The sequence below is a fragment of the Ranitomeya imitator genome, chromosome 4, assembly GCF_032444005.1.
Source record: "Ranitomeya imitator isolate aRanImi1 chromosome 4, aRanImi1.pri, whole genome shotgun sequence".
NCBI classification, from domain to species: Eukaryota; Metazoa; Chordata; class Amphibia; order Anura; family Dendrobatidae; genus Ranitomeya; species Ranitomeya imitator.
The window spans coordinates 455,795,066-455,821,696 of record NC_091285.1 but is presented as its reverse complement, the minus strand read 5'-3'; the positions used below and the strand labels follow the sequence as shown (position 1 = coordinate 455,821,696).

Genomic DNA, 26,631 nt, shown 5'->3' with positions numbered 1-26,631 from the left:
AAAACGCTGAAAGAAGTGACAGTTTAAAAAACGCAGCAGTTTTTCAAATCAGTGAGGAAAAGAAAAAAATGTGTGTGCATGAGATTTCTGAAATCTCATAGGCTTGCTGGTACTGTCAAACACAGCTTAAAGTTTGCATAAAAAAGCAGCAAAAATGCTATTTGTGGCCATAGCCTTAAAGACCTCATTCACAGTGTGAGATTTACATTTTTAAAATTTAACCAATGTTGTCTCTGTTGCTAATTCATTAAGACTGACGTGGTGCACACTCGCACTATGCCAGTCTTCATGGAGTACAAGACACCAAAACCATTAAGTGGTGCACACCATGTAAGAGAGGCATCTTATAAGTGGTGGGTGCCTACATGCACAGCAACCAGAATTGGACTCCTGTTAGGACTGAAGTAGCATTTCTGGTGTACAAAACGCCATTAATGAATTGGACAGGAAAGTGTGGACATGCCACATCCTGCCCAGCTCCTCCATAGCTCCTCCTATTTCAGACAAGTCCAAATTTGATGGGATTTGTGGATCAAACTCGTCCATTCAAGTAAATTGGGCCACAAAAAAAAAATCATATATTGTCCATTTTTCACTGGCTGGTTACTAGGAGAACTTTTGGAAACCTTTATCAGGTTTTTACTCATAAGAGACAAATGGTTGATACTCTGATGGTAGGAATGGACGCAAGGTCCAAAAATGATTGAAAAACCGATCTAGCACACTGACTAGAATCAGCCCATTTATTTTGGGGATGAGAAAAAGAACTGATGCGTTAATAGGATGAGAGGACATTTTTACAACAGTCAATGTACGTTTACATCACAAACAATGGTGTGTAGCTGAGCTAGTTGTTTCCCAGAAGTCCAATATGCCATATGTTAAATCACTTTTCTCTCAAACTAGAGCAAAGAAAAATATAGGAACGTGTCATGTTGTAGAGCACGGAGGATCTCTTAGGACAGGTTTGGACAGTTTTAAATGAATATACTCTGTCAAAACAGATGGGTCAAAAATGTGTCAGTATTCTAGAGATGCTGTTCAAATCTGATAAAATGTATGAGTAGAAGCCTCCATAGACTGCATAGAATGAAGCTGAGAGGAACCTGCAGATGTGTCAGTTATAATCGCACACAGCTCTGCAGCGAGATCAGGAGAGCAGACAATGGCAATTATACATCACACTGGTATCACTGGTATTCATCACTCAGCACACCGGTAACTCCCCCTTCATGTAAAATAATCTTTGGGGGCAGAGTTATCTTCCAGGCAGAGTACTCCCCAGAGCCTGGAAGAGGTCATTTATATAAAGTGATAAAATATGATTCATCCACAACTCGTCTGATATGAGACATAGAGATATCTCTCTAATCAGCAGATTACAACCTGTATGGCCATATTAATAGTTTATATACATTATTGGAAAGAAAATATGTTTGGTTTTTGCTTTTTTGTTTGGGTTTTTGTTCGTTTGGGGGGTTTTTTTTACAAAAAACGTTGCATTCCCTGGAATTACTGCAGCTTTGTGTGAGTGGTATTTTAAAAAACCTTCAGAGCTACATGTAGCAATAGTAGCAATAGTGGTAAATGATTACAGCAGCCCTAAAAAAAAGCTAATCATGACATGTAAAGGAGGGCAGAGAACCAGAAATTATGAAATATCACAATAAAATCATAAAAGTGATGCCTATATTTATACTTTCTTTTCTCTTCAGGAGTGGGTAGATGTTAAACTAAGATGGGCTCCAAAGGAGTTTGCCGGGATAACTTCAATACGTGTGCCATCAGATTCTATCTGGATTCCCGATATTGTTCTTTATGATAAGTAAGTGCATAAAACACAGTGTAAAATATAGTATTAAAGAGAAAGACAAATACAGCTCTTCAGTTTTGTTGATAGCATTACCATATCACAGGTAGGATATTAGCTGCTAAAAATAATAAAACAAATACAAATGTTAAATACAATATCCACTTATTTGCCCAATTCATCATTACATTTATCTAACCTCGCTAGACTTTTTGATTTGTTACAAGAAAGATAATAAGATTTGAGAGTCCTCAGTGGTTGATACCTATTAATGGCTAACTGAAAAGATGGTAACAAATTGCAAGCTTTCGAGACTACTCAGGTCACTTCATCAGGCATAGAATAACACAAAATCTGAACAGTCACATATTTATGTACAACAGGGCACAGAAATAATGCAATAGATAAGACAAGTTAGGCTAGGTTCACATTAGCGTTCTGCCGGGCTGCGTCGGGCGCAGCCGCGGCGACGCATGCGCCATGTGCCCCTATATTTAACATGGGGGCACATGGACATGCGTTTGCATGCGTTTTGCGATGCATGCGTCTTTTTTGCTGCAAGCGTTAGGGTGCAGAGGACGCAGCAAGATGCATTTTTCCAAAATCCGGCAAAAAAAGGACGCATGCGTCGCAAAACTATGCGTTTTGCATGCGTTCTTGTTTGTGTTGTGCGTTGCGTCGCCGACGCAGCCCCGCACAACGCAAATGTGAACGTAGCCTTACAACTATCATTATGGGAGAGGGATAAACAGTTGTGGCTGTAAATTTTGGAACAGTTGATAGATAAGGAGTGTGAAAGTTTTATTGTCCTGTGATTGGGTTCTGGTTCAGGATTATGATGCCCCCAAATGGTCTGAAGAGCACATTCCTTAAGGCCCCTTTACATTTAGCGACGCTGCAGCGATACAGACAACGATCCGAATCGCTGCAGCGTCGCTGTTTGGTCGCTGGAGAGCTGTCACACAGACCGCTCTCCAGCGACCAACGATGCCGGTAACCAGGGTAAACATCGGGTAACTAAGCGCAGGGCCGCGCTTAGTAACCCGATGTTTACCCTGGTTACCATGCTAAAAGTAAAAAAAAACAAACAGTACATACTTACCTACAGCCGTCTGTCCTCCAGCGCTGCGCTCTGCTTCTCTGCTCTCCTCCTGTACTGTCTGGGAGCCGGAAAGCAGAGCGGTGACGTCACCGCTCTGCTTTCCGGCTCACAGCCAGTACAGGAGGAGAGCAGAGCACAGCGCTGGAGGACAGACAGCTGTAGGTAAGTATGTAGTGTTTGTTTTTTTTTACTTTTAGCATGGTAACCAGGGTAAACATCGGGTTACTAAGCGCGGCCCTGCGCTTAGTTACCCGATGTTTACCCTGGTTACCAGTGAAGACATCGCTGGATCGGTGTCACACACGCCGATCCAGCGATGTCTCCAGGGAGTCCAGCGACGAAATAAAGTTCTGTACTTTATTCAGCGACCAACGATCTCCCAGCAGGGGCCTGATCGTTGGTCGCTGTCACACATAACGATTTCATTAACGATATCGTTGCTACGTCACAAATAGCAACGATATCGTTAACAATATCGTTATGTGTGAAGGTACCTTTAGTTGATGTCGAAAGACAAATCTATTCGACACATTCATTCCTCCTCTGAGCGTGTCAAAGGTTGTCATAAGTTTATACTCCCAATTACCTTTTAATACTAGTAATTTCATGTCCATGGTGCGGCGATCAGGGATATGAAAATGTTTGGTCACAGATAGATCTATTATTTTTTCTTTTTTTGTGTGGCGATGAGAACTCATCCTTGTTCTAAGCTTTTGCCCTGTCTCCCCTACATACAGACCCCCAGTTGGACACTTGGTACATTTAATTAAATACCCAACATTAGATATGATGCAGTGGAAAGTACCTGAGATCTTGCAGTCCTAATGTGAGTTGGGGATCTTTATCTTGTCCATGGTTATTATGAATGAACAGGTTTTACATTTTTTCTGGTTGCAGGGAAAAGGTCCTGTAGCTGTTGGAGAGAACAGGGAGATTCTGACAATGATGCTTCTTAGATTAGGCGGCTGCCTAAAACAGTAATAATTTTGATTTGCAACAAATGACTTGCACCTTTTTTCAAGCTGTGTTTTGTGGTTTAGTTAATTTTCAGATTTTTATATAATTGTGGCTTTTCAAGGTGTTTTAAAGAGATTTAAGAAACGGACTGGAGTACCTTTCTGTTGAAGTTTTGACATTTTTGTGGAATAAATTATGAGGAATTTGTTGGCTACACCCGTCTATGCTCTCTCCGGGCTTTCTCATTTCACAATTCAAAAAGTTGGTGGAGTGAGCTGGAACTGACGTAATAACCTCTGAAGTCAAAACAATTTTGTGCAACTACAACTTGCGCAAAAGTTTTGTGACATTTGAAACAGTTTGATGAATTGACCATGTTCCTATGTGATCACTAAAGCTTCCAGCAGTGGGACATTCTATCAGTCTGCAAAATATTTTTTGCAAGCTGCAGGGTAGCCGAAAGATGCAGCAAATTAATAAGGAAGCATCCACCTCTTAATGAATTTGACACATTTTACTCTAGCTAACTCTGGATGAAGAATGATAAATCAATGTACTGAATATCAGATGCATTATATCCACCAGAAGAAGATAATTATTTTTTGTAGCCTCTCACTGTTGTGACCAATTGATTGAGTCCAAGGCAAAAGTCTATACTTGTTAACGCAGATTGCCTCAACGGGATAATTAAAGTACCGTATATACTCGAGTATAAGCCGACCCCCCTAATTTTGCCACAAAAAACTGGGAAAACTTAATGACTCGAGTATAAGCCTGGGGTGGAAAATGCAGCAGCTACCGGTATATTTCAAAAGAAAAAATAGGTACCAATAAAAGTAAAATTAATTGAAACATCAGTAGGTTAAGTGTTTTTAAATATCCATATTGAATCAGGAGCCCCATATAATGCTCCATAAAGTTTGATGGGCCCCATTAGATGCTCCATATTAAAATATGACCCATATAATCCTGCATAAAGGGTAATAAGGGCCCCATAAGATGCTCCATAGAGATATTTGCCCCATATAATGCTGCACAAGCGTTGTGGCCCCATAAGATGCTCCATACAGCCACTTGCCCCATATAATGCTGCACAAGCGTTATGGCCCCATAAGATGCTCCATACAGTCACTTGCCCCATATAGTGCTGCACAAGCGTTATGGCCCCATAAAAAAAAAATCACATACTCACCTCTCTGCGCTCAGGACCCCCAGCACTTTCAATGTTTACCTGCTCCTCGTTCCGGTGTGGCTCCATCTTCAGCAGTGACGTTCACGCAGAGGGCGCGCACTGACCTGAGCGTCACAGCCAGAGGACGCTGAAGACGGAGCCGCACCGGAACGAGGAGCGGTAAATATCCCACAGCGCTCCCCTCCCCATATACTCACCTACTGCTGGCGCGGTCCCTGCACGTTCCTGCTTCTTCCACCGTCACAGCTTCTTCCTGTATTGAGCAGTCACCGTTACTGCTCATTACAGTAATGAATATGCGGCCCCACCCCTATGGGAGGTGGAGCCGCATATTCATTACTGTAATGAGCGGTACCATGTGACCGCTTAGTACATGAAGAATATGCAGCGCTGGAAGAAGCAGGGACCTGCAGGGACCGCGCCAGGAGTAGGTGAGTATATTTAGATAGCCCCCGCTCCCCCTCCCCTGCCGACCCCTGGGTATGACTTGAGTATAAGCCGAGAGGGGGACTTTCAGCCCAAAATAATGGGCTGAAAATCTCTGCTTATACTCGAGTATATACGGTACATTGAACTGTAAGGCCATGTTCACATAAAATGTAAATACTGCACTTTTTTCCACTATGTTTTTTTTGTGCACAAAATCTGCTGCATTTATCTGTCCCAGCAAAGTGGATATAATTTCATGAAAACTCCTACCCACTGTGCATTGAAAAAAATGTAGAACTGTGCGATATATATATACGGTAGATTTTCTGACAGACAGCCGCTTTAAGAACACTTCTTACAAACCCCCCAAAAACTGAAAAGAAAAATAGCAAAAAATTGTAAAGTAAATAACTGGTGAAAACTGATAAATGTGCATAAAAATAAAATGTTGATCCTTGTCTTCTATTTTAGCGCTGATGGCCGTTTTGAAGGCTCTGTGACAAAAGCTGTGGTGAGATATGATGGCACAATCAGCTGGACCCCACCTGCAAATTATAAAAGTTCCTGTACAATTGATGTAACGTTTTTCCCATTTGACCTTCAAAACTGTTCCATGAAGTTTGGTTCTTGGACTTATGATGGATCACAAGTCGATATCATCATTGAGGACTTTCATGTAGACAAGAGAGACTTCTTTGATAATGGAGAATGGGAAATAGTTACTGCTACAGGAAACAAGGGGAACCGAACAGATGGCTGCTGTTGGTACCCCTTCATCACCTACTCTTTTATTATCAAACGTTTGCCTCTATTTTATACTCTTTTCCTCATAATTCCTTGTATTGGACTTTCCTTTTTAACAATTCTCGTTTTTTATCTTCCTTCCAATGAAGGAGAAAAGATCTCTCTTTGCACATCTGTGCTTGTGTCTCTGACTGTTTTTCTTTTGGTGATTGAAGAAATAATTCCATCATCCTCCAAAGTTATCCCACTAATTGGAGAATACTTAGTGTTTACCATGATATTTGTGACTTTATCAATTGTTATAACAGTTTTTGCTATAAATATTCACAATCGCTCTTCTTCAACACATAATGCAATGGCCCCATGGGTCCGAAAGATCTTTCTTCACAAACTGCCTAAACTGCTATGTATGAGGAGCCATGTTGACAGGTACTTTACACGAAATGAAGACACCGGTATAGTGAATGGACCAGGCAAGTCTAGGAACACACTGGAAGCGGCTTTGGATTCTATCCGTTATATAACACGTCACGTAGTAAAGGAGCATGAAGTGCGTGAGGTTTGTATACTTTCCATAAAATTATATGAAATTATACAGCTTACCTTACACTTTGTCACTAGATTACAAGTAGTTTGAAGACTGTAAATGACAAATAGTTGAAGGCGATGTTTTACGAAGACAACCCTCTTTTTAACCAGATACACTTTTATTCAATTATAAGAGCAATATAATAAATGAAAATGAATAAAATCACCAACAATTCCCATTATTCTTTTTTCCCACTGTTTTTTGAAGATTTAGTTTCTGCACAATGTACAGTACATGCGCCCTCTGTAGACTTGCTATATTCAATGAAAGGAAAATAGCAGACACACTAAATCCTACCTTTTTATTTAACAAAAAAGGAAAATATTTCTTACATTTTAATAAAATCATCCATTATAACAGATTCAGATTGATTTATAAAACTGAGATCCTCTCTAATATGTCATATAGTCTAGATATGCACCACCAATGTGTGAACAGTGTGATTGTCAAACAACGGCTCTTCCTTCCCCATATACAGTGCCTTGCGAAAGTATTCGGCCCACTGCAACTTTTCAACCTTTTTCCACATATTATGCTTCAAACATAAAGATACCAAATGTAAATTGTTGGTGAAGAATCAACAAGTGGCACACAATTGTGAAGTTGAACGAAATTTATTGGTTATTTTAAATTTTTGTGGAAATTCAAAAACTGAAAAGTGCGGTGTGCAATATTATTCGGCCCCTTTAACTTAATACTTTGTTGCACCACCTTTTGCTGCGATTACAGCTGCAAGTCGCTTGGGGTATGTATCTATCAGTTTTGTACATCGAGAGACTGAAATTCTTGCCCATTCTTCCTTGGCAAACAGCTCAAGCTCAGTGAGGTTTCATGGAGATCGTTTGTGAACAGCAGTTTTCAGCTCTTTCCACAGATTCTCGATTGGATTGCGGTCTGGACTTTGACTTGGCCATTCCAACACCTGAATATATTTATTTTTGAACCATTCCATTGTAGATTTTGCTTTATGTTTGGGATCATTGTCTTGTTGGAAGACAAATCTCCGTCCCAGTCTCAGGTCTTTTGCAGACTCCAACAGGTTTTCTTCAAGAATGGTCCTGTATTTGGCTCATCTATCTTCCCATCAATTTTAACCAACTTCCCTGTCCCTGCTGAAGAAAAGCAGGACCAAACCATGATGCTGCCACTACCATGTTTGACAGTGGGGATGGTGAGTTCAGGGTGATGAGCTGTGCTGCCTTTACACCAAACATCATTTGGCATTCTTGCCAAAAAGTTCGATTTTGGTTTCATCTGGCCAGAGCACCTTCTACCACATGTTTGGTGTGTCTCCCAGGTGGCTTGTTGCAAACTTTAAACAATACTTTTTATGGATATCTTTGAGAAATGGCTTTATTCTCTCCACTCTTCCATAAAGGCCAGATTTGTACAGTGTACGACTGATTGTTGTCCTATGGACAGACTGTCCCACCTCAGCTGTAGATCTCTGCAGTTCATCCAGAGTGATCATGGGCCTCTTGGCTGCATCTTTGATCAGTCCTCTCCTTGTTTGAGATTAAAGTTTAGAGGGATGGCCAGGTCTTGGTAGATTAGCAGTGGTATCATACTCCTTCCATTTCAATATGATCGCTTGCACAGTGCTCCTTTGGATGTTTAAAGTTTTGGAAATCATTTTGTATCCAAATCCAGCTTTAAACTTCTCCACAACAGTATCACGGATCTGCCTGTTGTGCTCCTTGGTCTTCATGATGTTCTCTGTGCTTCAAACAGAACTCTGAGACTATCACAGAGCAGGTGCATTTATACGGAGACTTGATTACACACAGGTGGATTATATTTATCATCATTAGGCATTTAGGGCAACATTGGATCATTCAGAGATGCACAATGAACTTCTGGAGTGAGTTTGCTGCACTGAAAGTAAAGGGGCCAAATAATATTGCACGCCCCACTTTTCAGTTTTTGATTTTCTACAAAAATTTTAAATGACCAATACATTTCATTCAACTTCACAATTGTGTTCCATTTGTTGTTGAGCCTTCACGAAAAATTTACATTTGGTATCTTTATGTTTGAAGCATGATATGTGGGAAAAGGTTGAAAAGTTCCAGGAGGCCGAATACTTTCACAAGGCACTGTAAGTGTTCCATTTGGCTCTTCTCCCTAGCAGCCGCCTGATCTCTCTGCGTTACTGGATCTCTACTTTACATTACTACATCATACAATATTCTGCAGTGCATTTCTGTTAGACAAACTGACTTATCATGTGAGGAGCGAGTAGACATAGAGCCGACCTATCCTGCACTCATGTATGGCTTTAGAATGCCCTCTGCAGACTTTCCCTTGTTCTTTCTTAGCTGTAATCACTCATTGCCAAATAAATGCATAAAAGCTCAGTATGAATACTTACAGTTCAGGATATTCATATGTATAGTACATTATTTTTTATGTTTACCCAGCGATTTTCCCTCAAGGTCATCTATGGACACAAATTCTCCCTTGTGGGGGATAATCAAATATTAATTGAAAAATCTATGATAAAACATAGAGACATTGGCCTTGAATGTTGTAGAACTTATAATTAGTGTTGAGCATTCCGATACCGCAAGTATCGGGTATCGGCCAATATTTGCGGTATCGGAATTCCGATACCGAATTCCGATACTTCCCGCGTATCGGATACCGGAATCGGAAGTTCCCAGAATTCAAACTGAACGCAGCAGCCAATGAGGAATGAATGGAAGTGTGGGCACATCCTGTTTAGCATGGTGGGCATGTAAGTACTGGCAAGGCTGTGATTGGCTGCTGAAATGATGTCACTCTGCACTATAAAAAACGCTGCCGCCATTTTGCGCTCACTCTGCTGTGATTTCAGTTAGGGACAGGACGCTGTGTTCTAACTGAGGGCCAGTTGAGATAGCTAATTGCTTTATTTTCCTTTCCCAAGGCTAATTTTGCAAAACGCTGTGTGTTCTTCACTGTTCACCTTGCTCTTGCCTTGCAGCGCTGTTTTAACAGCGTTCTGCAAGGTCTCTGTGTGTGTGTGTGTGTGTGTGTGTGCAGCTCACTCTGTAGTCTGTGTGCAGCCATATACCCAGTTATATTCAGCTCAGGGGGGGTTCACACTGCCTCACACAGTTGTCCTTTTTTGCTCATAGTGCAGCCTGCTGCACATTTTTTCTCAAATTTCCTATTAGTGTCTTTCCACCCGTCTCCAGCTAAATTGTGGAAAAACACTACATAGGATAACCTAGAGGGGGGTTTTTGGGCCTTGCAGCGCCGTTTACGGCTGTCTGCACGGTCTCCGTGTGAGCCCAGCTCGCCCTGTAGTCTGTGTGCAGCCATAGCCGGTTGGATTCAGCTCAGGGTTCGTTACTGCCTCATACCTTGAAAAAAATTTCCCTTTTTTTCAAATAGTGCAGCCTGTTTAAAATTTAAAAAAAAAATTTCCTATTAGTGTTTTTCCACCCGTCTCCAGCTAAATTGTGGAAAAACACTACATAGGATAACCTAGAGGGGTTTTTTTGGGCCTTGCAGCGCCGTTTACAGCTGTCTGCACGGTCTCTGTGTGAGCGCAGCTCGCCCTGTAGTCTGTGTGCAGCCATAGCCAGTTGGATTCAGCTCAGGGTGCGTTACTGCCTCATACCTTGAAAAAAAATTTCCTTTTTTTCAAATAGTGCAGCCTGTTTAAAAATTTTTTTTAAAAATTCCTATTAGTGTTTTTCCACCTGTCTCCAGCTAAATTGTGGAAAAACACTACATAGGATAACCTAGAGGGGTTTTTTTGGGCCTTGCAGCGCCGTTTACGGCTGTCTGCACGGTCCCCGTGTGAGTTAAACTTGCTCTGTAGTCCGATCTGCAGAAAAAAAAAAAAGGAAAGTTCACCAAACACAACTTAACACTTGTGTAGGCCACATTTGAAAAATAATAAAGTTTAGTCCACACTTTACAACATTAGTGTTTCTTACACCTGTTAGGAGGAGCATTTCAGGAATAAGCACACTAAGGCCTTAGTACTTTTCTGCTTATCTTTATCTGTCAACCAAGATGAAGAGGGCAGGGAGTAAGGCACGTGGGCGTGGGCGCGGAGCAGGGAGAGGAGCAGGGAGAGGACGTGGTGATTCTGTGCCTGCTGCGGGCACCGGTGACTCGTCGTCACTCAGTTTCAGCAGGGAACAGTCCTTCATGCGCAGCTTTGTCGGAGAGCGCCGTGCACCGCTGCTGCGTGTAGACCAAATTGAAGCCGTTGTCGGGTGGATGGCAGCTAACGCCTCGGCATCGACTTCAGTTAGTGCCACATCCTCTCAGGCACAGAGCACTGGAGAGCAGCCATCTGTCTCTTCACCACCTGCCAAATTGGCCAGGCAGTCAGAGAGCCCAGGACAGGAGCCGTCTCTACTTCTGTTCTCTGAATCTCTTGGCTTGGAAACAGGGGGCCAGCCAAGCAGCATTGGAGAAATGGAAGAAGAGGCAGTGTGCAGTGATGCCCAACAGCTTTGTCTCTCTGACTCTGAAGAGGCGGGTGGGCCAGTGCCTCCGGTGACCACAGCGCAGTACGCATCTGATGATGAGACTCAGGTGCCGCTTTCTGGTGCGTACTGTGCTGCCGAGACTACCCAGGAGGAGCAGTTGGTGGCAGAGGGTAGTGGAGATGATGAGGTCGTTGACCCATCGTGGCGTGAGAAACAGGAAGGTGGTGGGAGCAGCTCTGAGGAAGAGATTCCCCTTACGGGCCAAAGAGGGAGAGGGAGGGGGAAGACTGCGGAGCCTGTAGCCTCCACTTTGGCACCCGTTAGGAGCCTGTCTCTTTCCAAAGCCAAAAAGGGCGCTCCCAAGACTTGCAGTGCCTGGTCCTTTTTTGACACAGTTGCAGATGACATTTGTTTTGTCAAATGCAAGCTGTGTCATCAGAAAGTAAAAAGAGGGAAAAATGTCAGCAACCTCAATACCACAAATATGTGGAAACATGTGCGGACCAGGCACGCGGTGGAGTTACAGAAACACACTGAAGATGTAGGCCAACCAACAGCGGCAGCTACCACCTCTTCAGCTCGTGTTGCCTCTTCCTCCAGCTCACGCACAGCTGGTTTGGCTTCCTCCCAGGATCGCCATGGAAGAACCTCTGGCACTGTTGTCCAGAGACCTTGTGTAATTCCACCCACAGCACCACCTTCCCAGTCATCCTCACACTCCCAGTCTACTCTACAGCCATCGGTTGTACAGGCATGGGAGAAAAGGCGGGCATTCTCGGCCAACCACCCCCGAGCACAGGCTCTGAATGCAGGCATTGCCAAACTGTTGTCCCTGGAAATGCTCTCATTCAGGCTGGTGGAGACTGACAGCTTCCGTGACTTGATGGCATTGGCAGTCCCACAGTACAAGGTGCCCAGTCACTTTTACTTCAGCAGGCAAGCTGTCCCTGCCCTGCACAGGCATGTTGAGGGAAACATAAAACATGCGCTACTGAACGCCGTCAGTAGCAAGGTCCACCTCACCACTGATGCGTGGACCAGTCAGCATGGACAGGGGCAATACGTTTCCCTCACTGCCCATTAGGTTAATGTTGTTGAGCCAGGTACAGATCGTGCGAGTGGCGCAGGACGTGTCCTGCCCACTCCAAGGATTGCAGGAATCCAGTCTGTACGCACTGACTCCTCCTCTTACACAAGTTCCTCAGAATTATCTCTGCAGGATCCGTCACAGTCCACCTCCACATGGACCCGTGAACGTTTACCTATGACCGACATGAGCACAGCCGTGGCCAAACGTCAGCAGGCCGTCTTGAAACTAGTTTCATTGGGGAATTGAAGCCACACAGCGCAGGAGCTCTGGAATGCCATCAAGCAGGAGAACGATGTGTGGTTACTGCCAGCGAATCTCCAGCCAGGCATGGTAGTGTGTGACAATGGCCGAAATCTGGTGGCAGCTTTGGCCCTTGGCAACCTCACTCACATCCCATGTCTGGCACATGTGCTCAATTTGATTGTGCAGAGTTTTCTGAGGGACTATCCGGATCTTGATGCCCTGCTGCACAAGGTCCGCCTAGAGTGTGCTCACTTGCGGCGTTCCAGCTTGGCAAGATCCCGCATTGCTGCTCTGCAGCGCCGATTCCGCCTTCCGGAACACCGCATCATATGTGACCTACCTATCCGGTGGAATTCCACGTTACATATGTTGGAGCGGTTGTGTGAGCAGCAGCAAGCAGTTATGGAGTACCAGCTGCATCAGGCGCAAAGAAGTCGCAGTCAGCGCCGATCAGACTTCACAACCACAGAGTGGGCCACTATGAAGGACGTCTGCCAGGTTTTGCGTCCTTTTGATTATTCCACGCGGATGGCAAGTGCAGATGATGCACTAGTCAGCATGACTGTCCCCCTTATCTGCCTGCTTCAGCAAACTTTGCAAGCGTTAAGGGATGATGTTGTGGAAGAGGTGGAGGATGAGGAGTCACCTTTTCCATCAGCTTCTGGAGAGTCAGCGCCACGTGGTTCCTCACAAAGGGGTACGCAGGGGCCACTTTGTGAGGAGGATGAGGAGGAGTCAATGGAGGAGGAAGAGCTCCGTCCAGAGGAGGGAGCGACACAATTGTCCAGTGGTCAGTGTGTACAGCGAGGGTGGGGTGATGACGAGCGGGCAGAGATCATGTCTCAAGCAGGGGACAGCGTTTCTGGGCCAGTTGGCAGTCTGCAGCACATGGTGGATTTCATGCTGCAGTGCCTGAGAAACGACCACCGCATCGACCACATTCTCAACATGCCTGATTATTGGGTGTTCACCCTCCTCGATCCTCGCTACCGGGACAACGTCCAAAACCTCATCCCAGCGTTGACCCGGGAGCGTAAATTGCGGGAGTACCACGACACACTGGTGAATTCCATCATCTTCTCCAGTCCAACTGAGAGGAGTGCTGCTAGTGCTTTACAAAGCAGCTCAGTGCGTCGAGGCAGTGGGGGAGGCTCTGCCCAAAGAGGGAGCAGAAGCAGTGCCTCTGCCCAAGGCAAGCCCAGTATGGCACAACTCTGGCACACTTTTGTGTGCCCGCCCCAAATGTCTACACCATCACCGGCGGCTCCAGTCAGCAGGAGGCAACGGTTCCGTCAGATGGTGACAGACTACATGGCTTGCCCTCTTACTGTACTCCCAGACGGCTCTTCCCTGTTCAAGTTTTGGGTCTCTAAGCTGGATACATGGCCAGAGCTAAGCCAGTATGCATTGGAGGTGCTGGCTTGCCCTGCGGCTAGTGTCTTATCGGAACGTGTCTTTAGTGCCGCAGGTGGTGTACTAACAGACCGTCGCATGCGACTATCCTCCGATAACGTTGACCGGCTTACTTTCCTGAAAATGAACCAGGCCTGGATCTCGCAGGAATTTGCCACTCCTCTGCCTGATTAAGTAATTGGGTGTCATCCAGGTCTCCTGATGTGTTCATCTTTCTACCACCTGAACTGCTATTCCTGGACTCCAACACCGCCAGTTGCGGCTCAGAAGTGCAGGCTGCACAGTAAAAACGTACGACCCAGTGTTATTGGGTTTCAGTAACGTCTGCTGATCCCCAGCTGTGTAGCCGGCAATGTGTCCTGCGACCGCCACGCTGGCACAACAACCTAAATGTAAGGGAACCTGTCCCCCTCCTTCCCCCGGCGTTTGTTACTGAAAGAGCCATCTTGTGCAGCAGTAATGCTGCACAAGGAAAAGGTAGCTCTTTTATTTTAGCTTCTTGCACACGCAGAACTTAACACTTATAAAATGTGTTCACTGATACCGTTATACCGTCCCGGAGCTGGGACTTTGCTTCGTAATGTGACGCAGCACAGCCGTCATTCCTACCCCCTTGGTGCCATGCGCTGCCTCCTCAACGTTGTTTTAAGCTGTCACGGAGCCTGCGCTGTTCTGTTATCCCTTGGCCATGCCCTATCTGCGCTGCCTGTCTTCTGACATAATTCGGTGTCAGGCTGGCTGCGCCTGTGCGGCCGCGCTGCCCGAGATCCCGCCTCGCAGTGTCTTCTGATTGAATCACACTGCGGGCCTTGGATCCATGGGCATGCGCAGTGCATATCTTCCCCTCGGGCTCTCGCTCATCTCCCTCTGCCTTCTTTATACTGTGCACCGTCAGCTGATCCCTAATAGCATGCCATGGCCGTGACACCGCACAGTCTGAAGAAGAGGGAAGGAGGGGAGTGAGAGTCGAGGATATGCACTGTGCATGCCCATGGATCCAAGGCCCGCAGTGGGATTACGTTAGACGACACTGCGAGGTGGGATCTGGAGCAGCGTGGACGCACAGGCACTGACAGCCTGACACCAAATTATGTCAGAAGACAGGCAGCGCTAATTGGGCATGGCCAAGGGATAACAGAACAGCGCAGGCTCCGTGACAGCTTAAAACAACGCTGAGGAGGGAGCGCATGGCACCAAGGGGATAGGAATGACAGCTGTGCTGTGTCCCATTACGAAGGAAATTCGCACCTCCGTGACGGTTTTACGGTATAAGGGGACACATTTTTAGTGTTTACTTCTGTGTTTGCAAGGAGCATAATTAAAAGAGCAACCTTTTCCTTTTGCATCCTTAGTGCTGCACAAGATGGCTCTTTCAGCTACAAACGTCTTGGGGGGGGGGGTTAAAGGTTCCCTTTCAACTTACTCCAATCAGGCTTCGGCCTACACTCTGTTCCTCTGCTCCTCCTGCTGTCCCTGGGCTCTAACACCGCCAGTTGGTGCCTGGAAGTGCTGTCTGCACAGTCAACAGTCGCTCCTCTGTTATTGGGGTTCAGTAACGTCAGCTGATCCCCAGCTGTGTGTGCGGCAATACCTCCAATCTGCTCCTCCTGCTGTCCCTGGGCTCTAACACCGCCAGTTGGTGCCTGGAAGTGCTGTCTGCACAGTCAACAGTCGCTCCTCTGTTATTGGGGTTCAGTAACGTCAGCTGATCCCCAGCTGTGTATCCGGCAACGTGTCATGCGACCGCCACGCTGGCACAACTAAAATGTAAGGGGACCTGTCCCCCCCCCCATGGCGTTTGTTACTGAAAGAGCCACCTTGTGCAGCACTAATACTGCACAAGGAAAAGGTCGCTCTTGAAATTATGCTCCTTGCAAACGCTGAACTACACACTCATGTAATGTGTCCCCTCACACCGTCAAACTGTCCCTGAGGTGGGACTTTCCTTTGTAATGTGACGCAGCACAGCCGTCATTGCTACCCCCTTGGCACCGTGCGCTGCCTCCTTAGCGTTGTTTGATTCCGTCCTGGACCCTGCGCTGTTATGTTATCCCTTGGCCATGCACAGTTTGCGCTGCCCGTCCTCTGACATCATTTGTTGTCGTCCTGGCTGCGCCTGTGCGTCCACGCTGCCCGAAATCCCACCTCGCAGTGTCGTCTAATGTGATCCCACAGTGGGCCTGGTATCCATGGCCATGCGCAGTGCATATACTAGCCTCTCACTCCCCTTCTTCACGCTTCTTCAGACTAGGCGGCGTCAGCTGATCCCTAATAGCATGCCACGGTCTGAAGAAGCAGGAAGGAGGTGAGTGAGAGGCGATGATATGCACTGCGCATGCCCATGGATCCCAGGCCCGCAGTGGGATTACATTAGATGACACTGCGAGGTTGGATCTCGGGCAGCTTAGACGCACAGGCACTGCCAGCCTGACACCTAAATGTCAGAAGACGGGCACCGCTAACTGTGCATGGCCAAGGGATAACATTACAGCGCGGGCTCCCTGACAGAACCAAACAACGTTGAGGAGGTGGCGCACGGCACCAAGGGGGTTGGAATGACGGCTGTGCTGTGTCACATTACAAAGGAAAGTCCCACTTCCGGGACGGTTTGACGGTGTGAGGGGACACATTATATGAGTGTGTACTTCAGCGTTTGCAAGGAGCATAATTTTCGGAGCCACGATTTTCCATGTGCAGTATTACTGCTGTACAAGATGGCTCTTTCAGCAACAAATGCCTGGGGGGGGGGGGGTTAAAGGTTCCCTTTCAACTTGCTCCACTGCAGGCTTCGGCCTACACTCTGCTCCTCTTTGATTCCCTGGGTTTCAACACTGTCAGATGCCACCTGGAAGTGTTGTCTACACAGAAAAAACACTAGCTGATGTGTCAGTGGGGTTCAGCACCGCCAGCTGTTCCCCTGCTGTGTAGTCGGCAACGTGTCCAGCACAAGCCACGCTGACACAACAGAACAAAAGCTGCCACCAGTGCAGGCTTCGGCCTACACTCTGCTCCTCTTCTCCTCCTGCTGCCCCTGGGCTCAAACACCGCTAGTTTTTGCCCGGAAGTGCTAGCTGCACAGAGAAAAACACCAGCCAATGTGTTAGTGGGGTTCAGCACCGCCAGCTGTTCCCCTGCTGTGTAGCCGGCAACGTGACCTGCAAACGCCACGCAGGCACATGAACTGAAATTAAAGGGACCCTGCCACCCACCCCAAGGTGTTTCTATGTATAACAGCTACCTTGTACAGCAGTAATGCTGTATTTGTACAAGGTGGCTGACTTTTTCTCATTGCCAACGTGGAACTTAACACGTACAAAATGTGTCTCATTGAGACCATTCCACTGTCCCTGAGGTGTGACTTTCCTTTCTAATGGTACGCAGCACCACCCTTGGTAGCGCTGCCCGTCTTCTGACATCATTGGTTGGCTGCCTGTGCCTGTGCGTCCGCCCTGCCCGACACAACCCCCCTCGTTGTCTCATATATTTTGGCTGCGAGGGTGTGATTGATGGGCATGTGCAGTGCATATGTTCACCTGTTTTAACTCATCTCCTTCCGCCTTCTTCAGACTGTGCGGCCTCATGGCCGTGGTAGGCGATAAGGGATCAGCTGAGGCCGCCCAGTCTGAAGCAGGTGTAAGGACATGTGTGAGTGGCAAACATATTTACTGCACAAGGGCACGAATCCCAGCCACGCAGTGTGGTTTTTTGAAAACACACTGCGGGTCTGGGATTCATGGCCATTGCTAACCGCACCGGCCAACATGAAATGAGGTGAGAAGACAGGCAGCGCTCACAGCGCATGGCCAAGGGATCACAATAGCGCAGACTCCTGTACAGCAAATAACAACGCTCAGGAGGCTGCGCCCAGCACCAAGGCGTTATTTATGTGCACCTGTGCTGCGTCTCCTTAAAAAGACAAGTCACGCCTCCAATACAGTTCTACTGTTCAATGGGCTAAATTGTGTACGTCTTTCATTCTGCGTGTGCAATGAGCAAAACTTAAAGAGCAACCTTTAACTTGTGTAGTTTTACTGCTGCACAAGGTGTGGCTCTTCAACATTGTAACACCTGAGGGTGGGTTAAAGGTTACCTTTGAAATTGGTTCATTTAGGCTTCAGCCTACACTCTGCTCCTCCTGCAGACCCTGGGCTCTAACTACGCCAGTTGGGGCCCGGAAGTGCTGGCTGCACAGAGAAAAACACCCACCATTGTGTCAGTGGGGTTCAGCACCGCCAGCTGTTCCCCTGCTGTGTAGCCGGCATCGTGTCCAGCACAAGCCATGCTGGCACAACAGACCAAAAGCTGCCACCAGTGCAGGCTTCGGCCTACACTCTGCTCCTCTCCTCCTCCTGCTGACCCTGGGCTATAACACCGCCAGTTGTAGCCTGGAAGTGCTAGCTGCACAGAGAAAAACAACAGCTAATGTGTTAGTGGGGTTCAGCACCGCCAGCTGTTCCCCTGCTGTGTAGCCGGCGTCGTGTCCAGCACAAGCCACGCTGGCACAACAGACCAAAAGCTGCCACCAGTGCAGGCTTCGGCCTACACTTTGCTCCTCTCCTCCTCCTGCTGACCCTGGGCTCTAACACCGCCAGTTTTTGCCCGGACATGCTAGCTGCTCAGAGAAAAACACCAGTCAATGTGTCAGTGGGGTTCAGCACCGCCAGCTGTTCCCCTGCTGTGTAGCTGGCAACGTGTCCTGCAAACGCCATGCAGGCACCTGAACTGAAATTAAAGGGAACCAGCCCCCACCCCCCAGGTGTTTCTATGTATAACAGCCACCTTGTACAGCAGTACTGCTGCATTTGTACAAGGTGGCTGACTTTTTCTCCTTGCCCACGTTTAAATAAACACGTACTAAATGTGTCTCATTGAGACCATTCCACTGTCCCTGAGGTGTGACTTTCCTTTCTAATGATACGCAGCACCACCCTTGGTAGCGCTGCCCGTCTTTTAACATCATTGGTTAGCTGGCTGCGCCTGTGCGTCTGCCCTGCTCGAAACAACGCCCCTCGGTGTCTTATTTTTTAGGACAGCGAGGGTGTGATTGATGGGCATGTGCAGTGCATATGTTTGCCTGTGTTCACTCAACTCCTTCCGCCTTCTTCAGACTGGGTGGCCTCATGGCCGCGGCATGCGATAAGGGATCAGATGAGGCCGCCCAGTCTGAAGCAGGTGTAAGGACATGTGTGAGCGGCAAACATATTTACTGCACAAGGCCACAAATCCCAGCCACGCAGTGTGATTTTTTGAAAACACACTGTGGGTCTGGGATTCATGTCCATCGCTAACCGCAACGGCCGACATGAAATGAGGTCAGAAGACAGGAAGCGCTCACAGCGCATGGCCAAGGGATAACAAGAGCGCAGACTCCTGTACAGCAAATAACAACGCTCAGGAAGCTGCGCCCAGCACCTAGGTGTAAATTTTGACACCTGTGCTGCGTCTCCTTAAAAAGACAAGTCACGCCTCCACTACTGTTTGACAGTATAATGGGCTAAATAGTGTACGTGTTTTATTCAGCGTGTGCAAGGAGCAAAAGTAATAGAGCAACCTTTTACTTGTGAAGCATATATGCTGCACAAGGTGTGGCTCTTGTACCTTGCAACACCTGAGGGGGGGTTAAAGGTTACCTTTGAAATTGGTTCAACTAGGCTTCGGCCTACACTCTGCTCCTCTCCTCCTCCTGCTGACCCTGGGCTATAACACCGCCAGTTGTAGCCTGGAAGTGCTAGCTGCACAGAGAAAAACACCCGCCAATGTGTTAGTTGGGTTCAGCACCGCCAGCTGTTCCCCTGCTGTGTAGCCGGCATCGTGTCCAGCACAAGCCACGCTGGCACAACTGACCAAAAGCTGACACCAGTGCAGGCTTCGGCCTACACTCTGCTCCTCTCCTCCTCCTGCTGCCCCTGGGCTCAAACACCGCTAGTTTTTGCCCGGAACTGCTAGCTGCACAGAGAAAAACACCAGCCAATGTGTTAGTGGGGTTCAGCACCGCCAGCTGTTCCCCTGCTGTGTAGCCGGCAACGTGACCTGCAAACGCCACACAGGCACATGAACTGAAATTGAAGGGAGCCTGTCCCCCACCCCCAGGTGTTTCTATGTATAACAGCCACCTTGTACAGCAGTAATGCTGCATTTGTACAAGGTGGCTGACTTTTTCTACTTGCCCACGTGGAACTCAACACGTACAAAATGTGTCTCATTGAGACCATTCCACTGTCCCTGAGGTGTGACTTTCCTTTCTAATGATACGCAGCACCCCCCTTGGTAGCGCTTCCCGTCTTCTGACATCATTGGTTGGCTTGTTGCGCCTGTACGTCCGCCCTGCCTGCAAACGCAACGCAGACACAAAGCTGACACCAGTGCAGGCTTCGGCCTACACTCTGCTCCCCCTGCTTACCCTTTGCTCCAGCACCGCTAGTTGGGGCTCTAGGAAGACAATCTTTAATACGCAACGCATCTGGGTTCCAGCACCGCCAGCTGGTTCTCGGCAGTTTTTTGTCACAGGTACTCCATCGTGCCAAACCTGCTTTCAGCACCGTCAGCTGTTTCCGGGTTGTGTCAAACTCGCTGAGACGCCTATGCTTGCCCCGTCGTGTTGCAGTCGGGTTAGCCAACTCCAGGGTGCCTCCAGTTTAGGAGCTTCCTATGTGGGCTGCATGAATTGGTAGTCAAGGCTGGTTCTGTAGTGCCAGTAGGCCCAGCTCCCCCTGTAGGACTGTTGGGGTTCGGTAACTGTGGCTGCCTCGCGGCCTAGCTGTTCTCTCCTCTCCTGTGGGCCTTCGGGTCCACCACCTGGTTCCAGCACTGTCAGCTGGTTCCGGGCCGACCCTTTGGCTTAGGTGCCTCCTCCTGGGTATCCGAGTTCCGCCAACGCCTGGCGGTCCTCGGTAGTGCTTTTAAGTGCGGGCACCTACAGCTTAGTAACCGGGTTCCAGCACCGTCAGCTGGTCCTCGGTCGTGCCATTGGCTCTTGCACACTGGGGCAACGCATCCGGGTTCCAGCACCGCCAGCTGGTTCTCGGCAGTGTTTTTGTCACAGGTACTCCCTCGTGCCAAACCTGGTTTCAGCACCGTCAGCTGTTTCCGGGTTGTGTCAAACTCGCTGAGACGCCTATGCTTGCCCCGTCGTGTTGCGGTCGGGTTAGCCAACTCCAGGGTGCCTCCAGTTTAGGAGCTTCCTATGTGGGCTGCATGAATTGGTAGTCAAGGCTGGTTCTGTAGTGCCAGTAGGCCCAGCTCCCCCTGTAGGACTGTTGGGGTTCGGTAACTGCGGCTGCCTCGCGGCCTAGCTGTTCTCTCCTCTCCTGTGGGCCTTCGGGTCCACCACCTGGTTCCAGCACCGTCAGCTGGTTCTCGGCAGTGTCTTTTGCTCTTGTACCTTCTGCTCCCAATCCTGGTTCCAGTACCGTCAGCTGGTTCCGGACAGAGCCTTTGGCTTAGGTGCCTCCTTCTGGGTATCCAAGTTCCACCAACATCAGGTGGTCCTTGGTAGTGCTTTCAGGCACGGGTACCTCCTGCTTAGTAACCGGGTTCCAGTAACGTCAGCTGGTCCTCGGTAGTTCCATTGGCTCTTGGACCTTCGGCTACCCATCCGGGTTCCAGTACCGTCAGCTGGTTCTCGGCAGTGTCTTTTGCTCTTGTACCTTCTGCTCCCCATCCTGGTTCCAGTACCGTCAGCTGGTTCCGGGCAGAGCCTTTGGCTTAGGTGCCTCCTTCTGGGTATCCGAGTTCCGCCAACGTCAGGCGGTCCTTGGTAGTGCTTTTTAGCACGGGTACCTCCTGCTTAGTAACCAGGTTCCAGTAACGTCAGCTGGTCCTCGGTAGTTCCATAGGCTCTTGAACCTTCGGGTAGCCATCCGAGTTCTAGTTCCATCAGCTGGTTCTTGGCATTTTCTCAGCCTTCTTGTACCTTCTGCTACATTTCCAAGTTGAAGACCCTAACGTCGACGACCAGAAAGACCACCCCGAGGACGACGACGACGGCGGAGACGACGACACTGGAGACGACGACCCTGGAGACGACGACATGGAAGACCGAGAAGCAGAAGAACAAGAGGCTGCAGAACAAAGAGCAGAAGAACATTAAGCATAACACTTAATATCAGAGCAAAAGATATTATCTAAATTATATGCAGAAGAAGACTAAGCAGTGTATGGGGGTGAGTCCGTTCCTCCTCGTGGTGCCCCTGGATAAAGCCTGATGCTGCAGGCCAAACTGAACACCAAATGTTACTTTTGTGACTGGCAGAACGGAAGGTGTAATCTTCCAACTTTTATAGATAACAACTACGGGAATGCCTGTCACAAATGGGAATATGATAAAGAAGTAGAATAGGAAGAATAATAACAGTTGAATAAAATGAATATGTAGAATAGGAAGAATAATAATAGTTGAATAAAATGAATATGAAGAATGTAATAAAAAAAAAAAAGGTAAAGGATGAAGAAGAAGATGAATAAGGTGAAGAAGAAGTTGATGTCAAAGATGCTGATGATGATGAAGATGAAAGTGTGGGAAAAGTAAAAAAAAAGAAGGGGAAGGGCATGGAATAGTGAAACATCAATATCTGACAAAATAAAAAAAAAATTTACATAGTCAATATCTTTGTCACTCCGAACGTCTTTAAAAAAAAACAAAAAAAACATGCTATTCTATTTGATTGGGCTAAACCTCTATGACTTTAATGTCTCCGCCACCTCCCCAAATACGTCCTGCATTATTCTTAGTTGTTTTCCTTCAAGTAGAATGAACCTACAAGGAAAGAAAGGGTTTATTTTAATTCCGATATTTTGGTCCCATTGACTTGCATTGGGATCGGGTATCGGTATCGGCGATATCCGATATTTTTTGAATATCGGCCGATCCTATCCGATACCGATACTTTCCGATATCGGAAGGTATCGCTCAACACTACTTATAATACATTCATATTACAGTTTATCCTGTTTTGTGAAAAACAAAAATTATGCCTAAGCACTAACAGTCAGATAGTTGTTACTTACCTGCCTATTGTGCCTGGCACCGTTCTTCTTCTGCATAGAGTGGTCAGAGACTGCCCCTGCCAGAGATTAAGCTGCCTCTGCTGACGTCATGTTGTCAGAGCGGCGGCTTCTTTTCCACCCTGCTCTGTCAAGGGGTCGTGGCTTCCAACGTCATTCTGATTGACAGTCTGCTCCCCGAGTTAGACAGTGGAAATTCATCTGTCAATCAGAATGATGTTGAAGTCCCGCCCTGTCAACATAGCATAGCGGAAAAGAAGCTGCCGCTTTGCCCACGTGACGTCGGCAGAGGCAGCTGAATACGCTCTTTGCCGATGATGAATGCCGACGGGCACAACAGGCAGGTAAGGGGCAACGACCTACCTGTTAGTAGTTAGGCACATTTTTTGTTTTTCACAGTCTCGGATATCCCATTAACCTCTCTGTTTGCCTACAGCTAGTGATGAGAGAACATACTTGGATAAGGTGTTAACAACATGCTCACGTGCTAATCAAGTGTCTTTTGCGTGCTCGAAAAATATGTTTGCGTCCCCACTGCTGCATGTGTCACAGCTGTTCAACAGACACAACACATGCAGGGATAGGCTGTTTGTTCGGCAATCCCGGCATGTGTCATGACTGTCAAACAGTCACAAGACATGCAGGCGTGGGGACTTGATCATATTATTCGAGCACACCGATAACACTTGGTTAGCACATGGGCATGCTGCTATAACACCCTATCCATGCAAGTTTGCTCATCACTATCTACAACCTTATGACATCCTATCTTTTGTCTGTTTTGCTTGGTCTTTCATATTTGCTAAGCTTTTGTCATTTTGTCTGAGACTGATAAGTTTCTCTAATTCTAATTTCCCCTTTTCATGTTTTCTGACAGAAGGAGTATTTAGAATTGGAATGATAGTTTCCCAATATGTTGAGGGCAGTTTAGGGCATACTTAAGCTGGGTCTCTCCATAATCCCCATAGACATACTTTACATAACTTAAATGGGCTGTCTTGCTATATACAGGATACATTATCAATAAAAGATCATTGGGGGTTCAACACCCCGCAACCCCATTGATCAACTGTTTTTTGAATGGAGCTGTTAGCGGCCACTGCCAGTTACTACCGGCTTCTGCAACACTGCTGTTGTTCATTTGAATAGAAACTGTACTGCAGCAGCTGGCAGCGACTGCCACAAAAGGAGCTGCGCTCAACAGCTTCATTTAAAGAGAACCTGTCAACAGATTTCACAAATATGAGATACGGCCACCACCTTTTAGGGCTGATATGTAGCATTCTGTAATGCTGTCTATCTGCCCCCAACTTGACCTGAAAGACAAGAAAAACAGCTTTTATTATACTCACCTGGAGGGCGGTCCGGTCTGATGGGTGTCGCTCGTCTTGGTCCGGCGCCTCCCTTGTTCTTGCGATGCCATCCTCCTTCTTGCTTTGTGTGGATGACACATCCCTACGTCATCCACACAGTCCCTCTTGCATTGTGGATGACCTATTGACGCGTCATCCACATGAAGGAATAAGAAGGATGGCATCACAAGAAGAAGAGAGACACCAGACCAACACCAGCAACACCCCTTGGATACAACTGCCCTCCAGGTGAGTAAACTAAAAGCTATTTTTGTTGTCTTTCAGGTCGGGTTGAGGGCAAATATACAGCATTATAGAATGCTATATATCAGGTCTGAATGGTGGTGGCTGTATCTCATAATGGTCAAACCTGGTGACAGGTTCCCTTTAAAGTGTTTACATCCAGTGGCTACCAGAACAAAAACCGCTGATTGGTGGAAAAGGCAGGTGTTGGACCTACACTGAACTGCTATTGATGACGTACCCTGCACATACTGTAGGTCATCAAATACCCATGCCTGGACAACCCCTTTAACAAAGTGAGAATATTTCTTTTATGTTTTGTCTTCTGTCATAGATACTGTTTGTATCATTAGAGAGAATCGCCTTGCAACATGGCATGTAATACTGCATACTCGTACTCCAGTTTATAGATCGTGGTAGGTTAATAATGTACATATATATGTTATTTAAAGGGGTATTCACATCTCCAAGATCTTATCACAGTATGCAGTAGGTGTAATAATAATAATATTAGCAAATATCTCCAAATAGAAATGTAGTATAGCTCTTCTGACTAGCTATATAGCTTATCCCATGTGCAGGGCATTGCAGCAGCTTAGATATCCATGGTTACGACCACTAACAACTATCTGTCACTATACAAGTGGTCTTCTTAACCATGGATACCTAAGCTACTGCAATGCCATACATGGTGTAAGCGGCATAGTGAATTAGAAGAACTATACTATGAAATATTTGCTAATATTACTACACCTACTACAGGTTTGGGATATGATATTGGAGATGGGAAACTTTTTAAGCTTTAAATGGTAGAGAACAGAATGGAAACATCACAATAAATTTATATACTCATATCAAAATCCAAACAGCATTTTACCCTTTTACATATTAGTAAATTGTATAATGTAGCTGCTTACCACATCAATTGCTTTTGTTAATTTTTCAGGTTGTTGAAGACTGGAAGTTTGTTGCTCAGGTTCTGGACCGGATGTTTTTATGGACCTTTCTTCTAGTTTCAGTGATTGGGTCTATATTTCTATTTATCCCTGTTATACACAAGTGGGCAAATATTATCGTGCCTATACATATTGGCAATATGCATGGGGACAGGACTACATAGACTATTTTAATGCAAAAATCTGAAAATATTGAATGTGTATGTCTCATTTGCTGCTGTATTGAATATTTTGAAAATGAATGCTTTGAAAGAAAATATTTTTATTTCGATAGCCTGAATAAAATTATTACAATTTTGCTGCAACTGTTTTGTAAATATCTGTTTCATTATAGGGGAACGTTCGCACATTTACATAATGCTTAACTTTGAGATGGTAGGAAAAAAGAAAAGTCAGTTGTAATATTTTTTGTCTAATAATTCCTCACTGCTTTCAAGGACTCTGTTTGTTGTCCTAGCATGTGAACTTCCATGGCCATCTGTCAGTGGGGGACAATCCCACCATAAGTGACTACTTCTTTACTAAAGGATGCTCATTGTTATATAAATCTGCGATAGAGGATAATGTCACATTTGCATCAACCTGAAAAATCGGGGCCTGGATTTGGTTACTGCTGGGCCCTTGGCACCCCAGTCCGACACTGACCACAGGTATTGGTTGAAGAAAGTAGTATAATGAGCTCAAAGCCTGTATGGCAGGGTATTGGCATAAAACAGCTCGTTGCACAGGAGCCACTATCCGTGCTGTGGAGTGAAGATATGGAGGACAGGGGTAGAAGAGAGTCTGAGAGTCTGTGAATGTCTTGGTGTGTAAGGTTTAAGGCCACCATGTAGATTAAATTAAATTTAGCTCAACCTGGCTCAGTGGGTAGCATTGTTGCTTTTCAGCGCTGGGGTCCTAGGTTCAAATCCCACCAAGGACAACATCTGTAAGGATAAATTAACATAAAAATGTCCACCAAATCATAATAATGGCACTTCAAATCAAAATATAATCACATATTTTGGTACCTAGTAATATAAATGAAATGTAATTAAGAAAAATAATTGGTAAACAAGGGGGGAGAGTAGTGATA

General features: G+C 46.5%; 1 protein-coding gene across 2 annotated transcripts in view; it reads left to right on the top strand.

Annotated features, from left to right (window-relative positions):
• The window catches only part of LOC138676468 (neuronal acetylcholine receptor subunit alpha-5), a 52,423-nt gene extending 26,564 nt beyond the window's left edge, over positions 1-25,859 (top strand). For both annotated transcript variants that reach the window (XM_069765798.1, XM_069765797.1), the window contains 3 exons: positions 1,716-1,825; positions 5,962-6,793; positions 25,547-25,859. In XM_069765798.1, the coding sequence (XP_069621899.1) occupies positions 1,716-1,825; positions 5,962-6,793; positions 25,547-25,720 (1,116 nt within the window). In that variant the 3' untranslated portion in view covers positions 25,721-25,859. The remainder of the gene's footprint in view (positions 1-1,715; positions 1,826-5,961; positions 6,794-25,546) is intronic.
• The last annotated feature ends 772 nt before the right edge of the window (positions 25,860-26,631 follow it).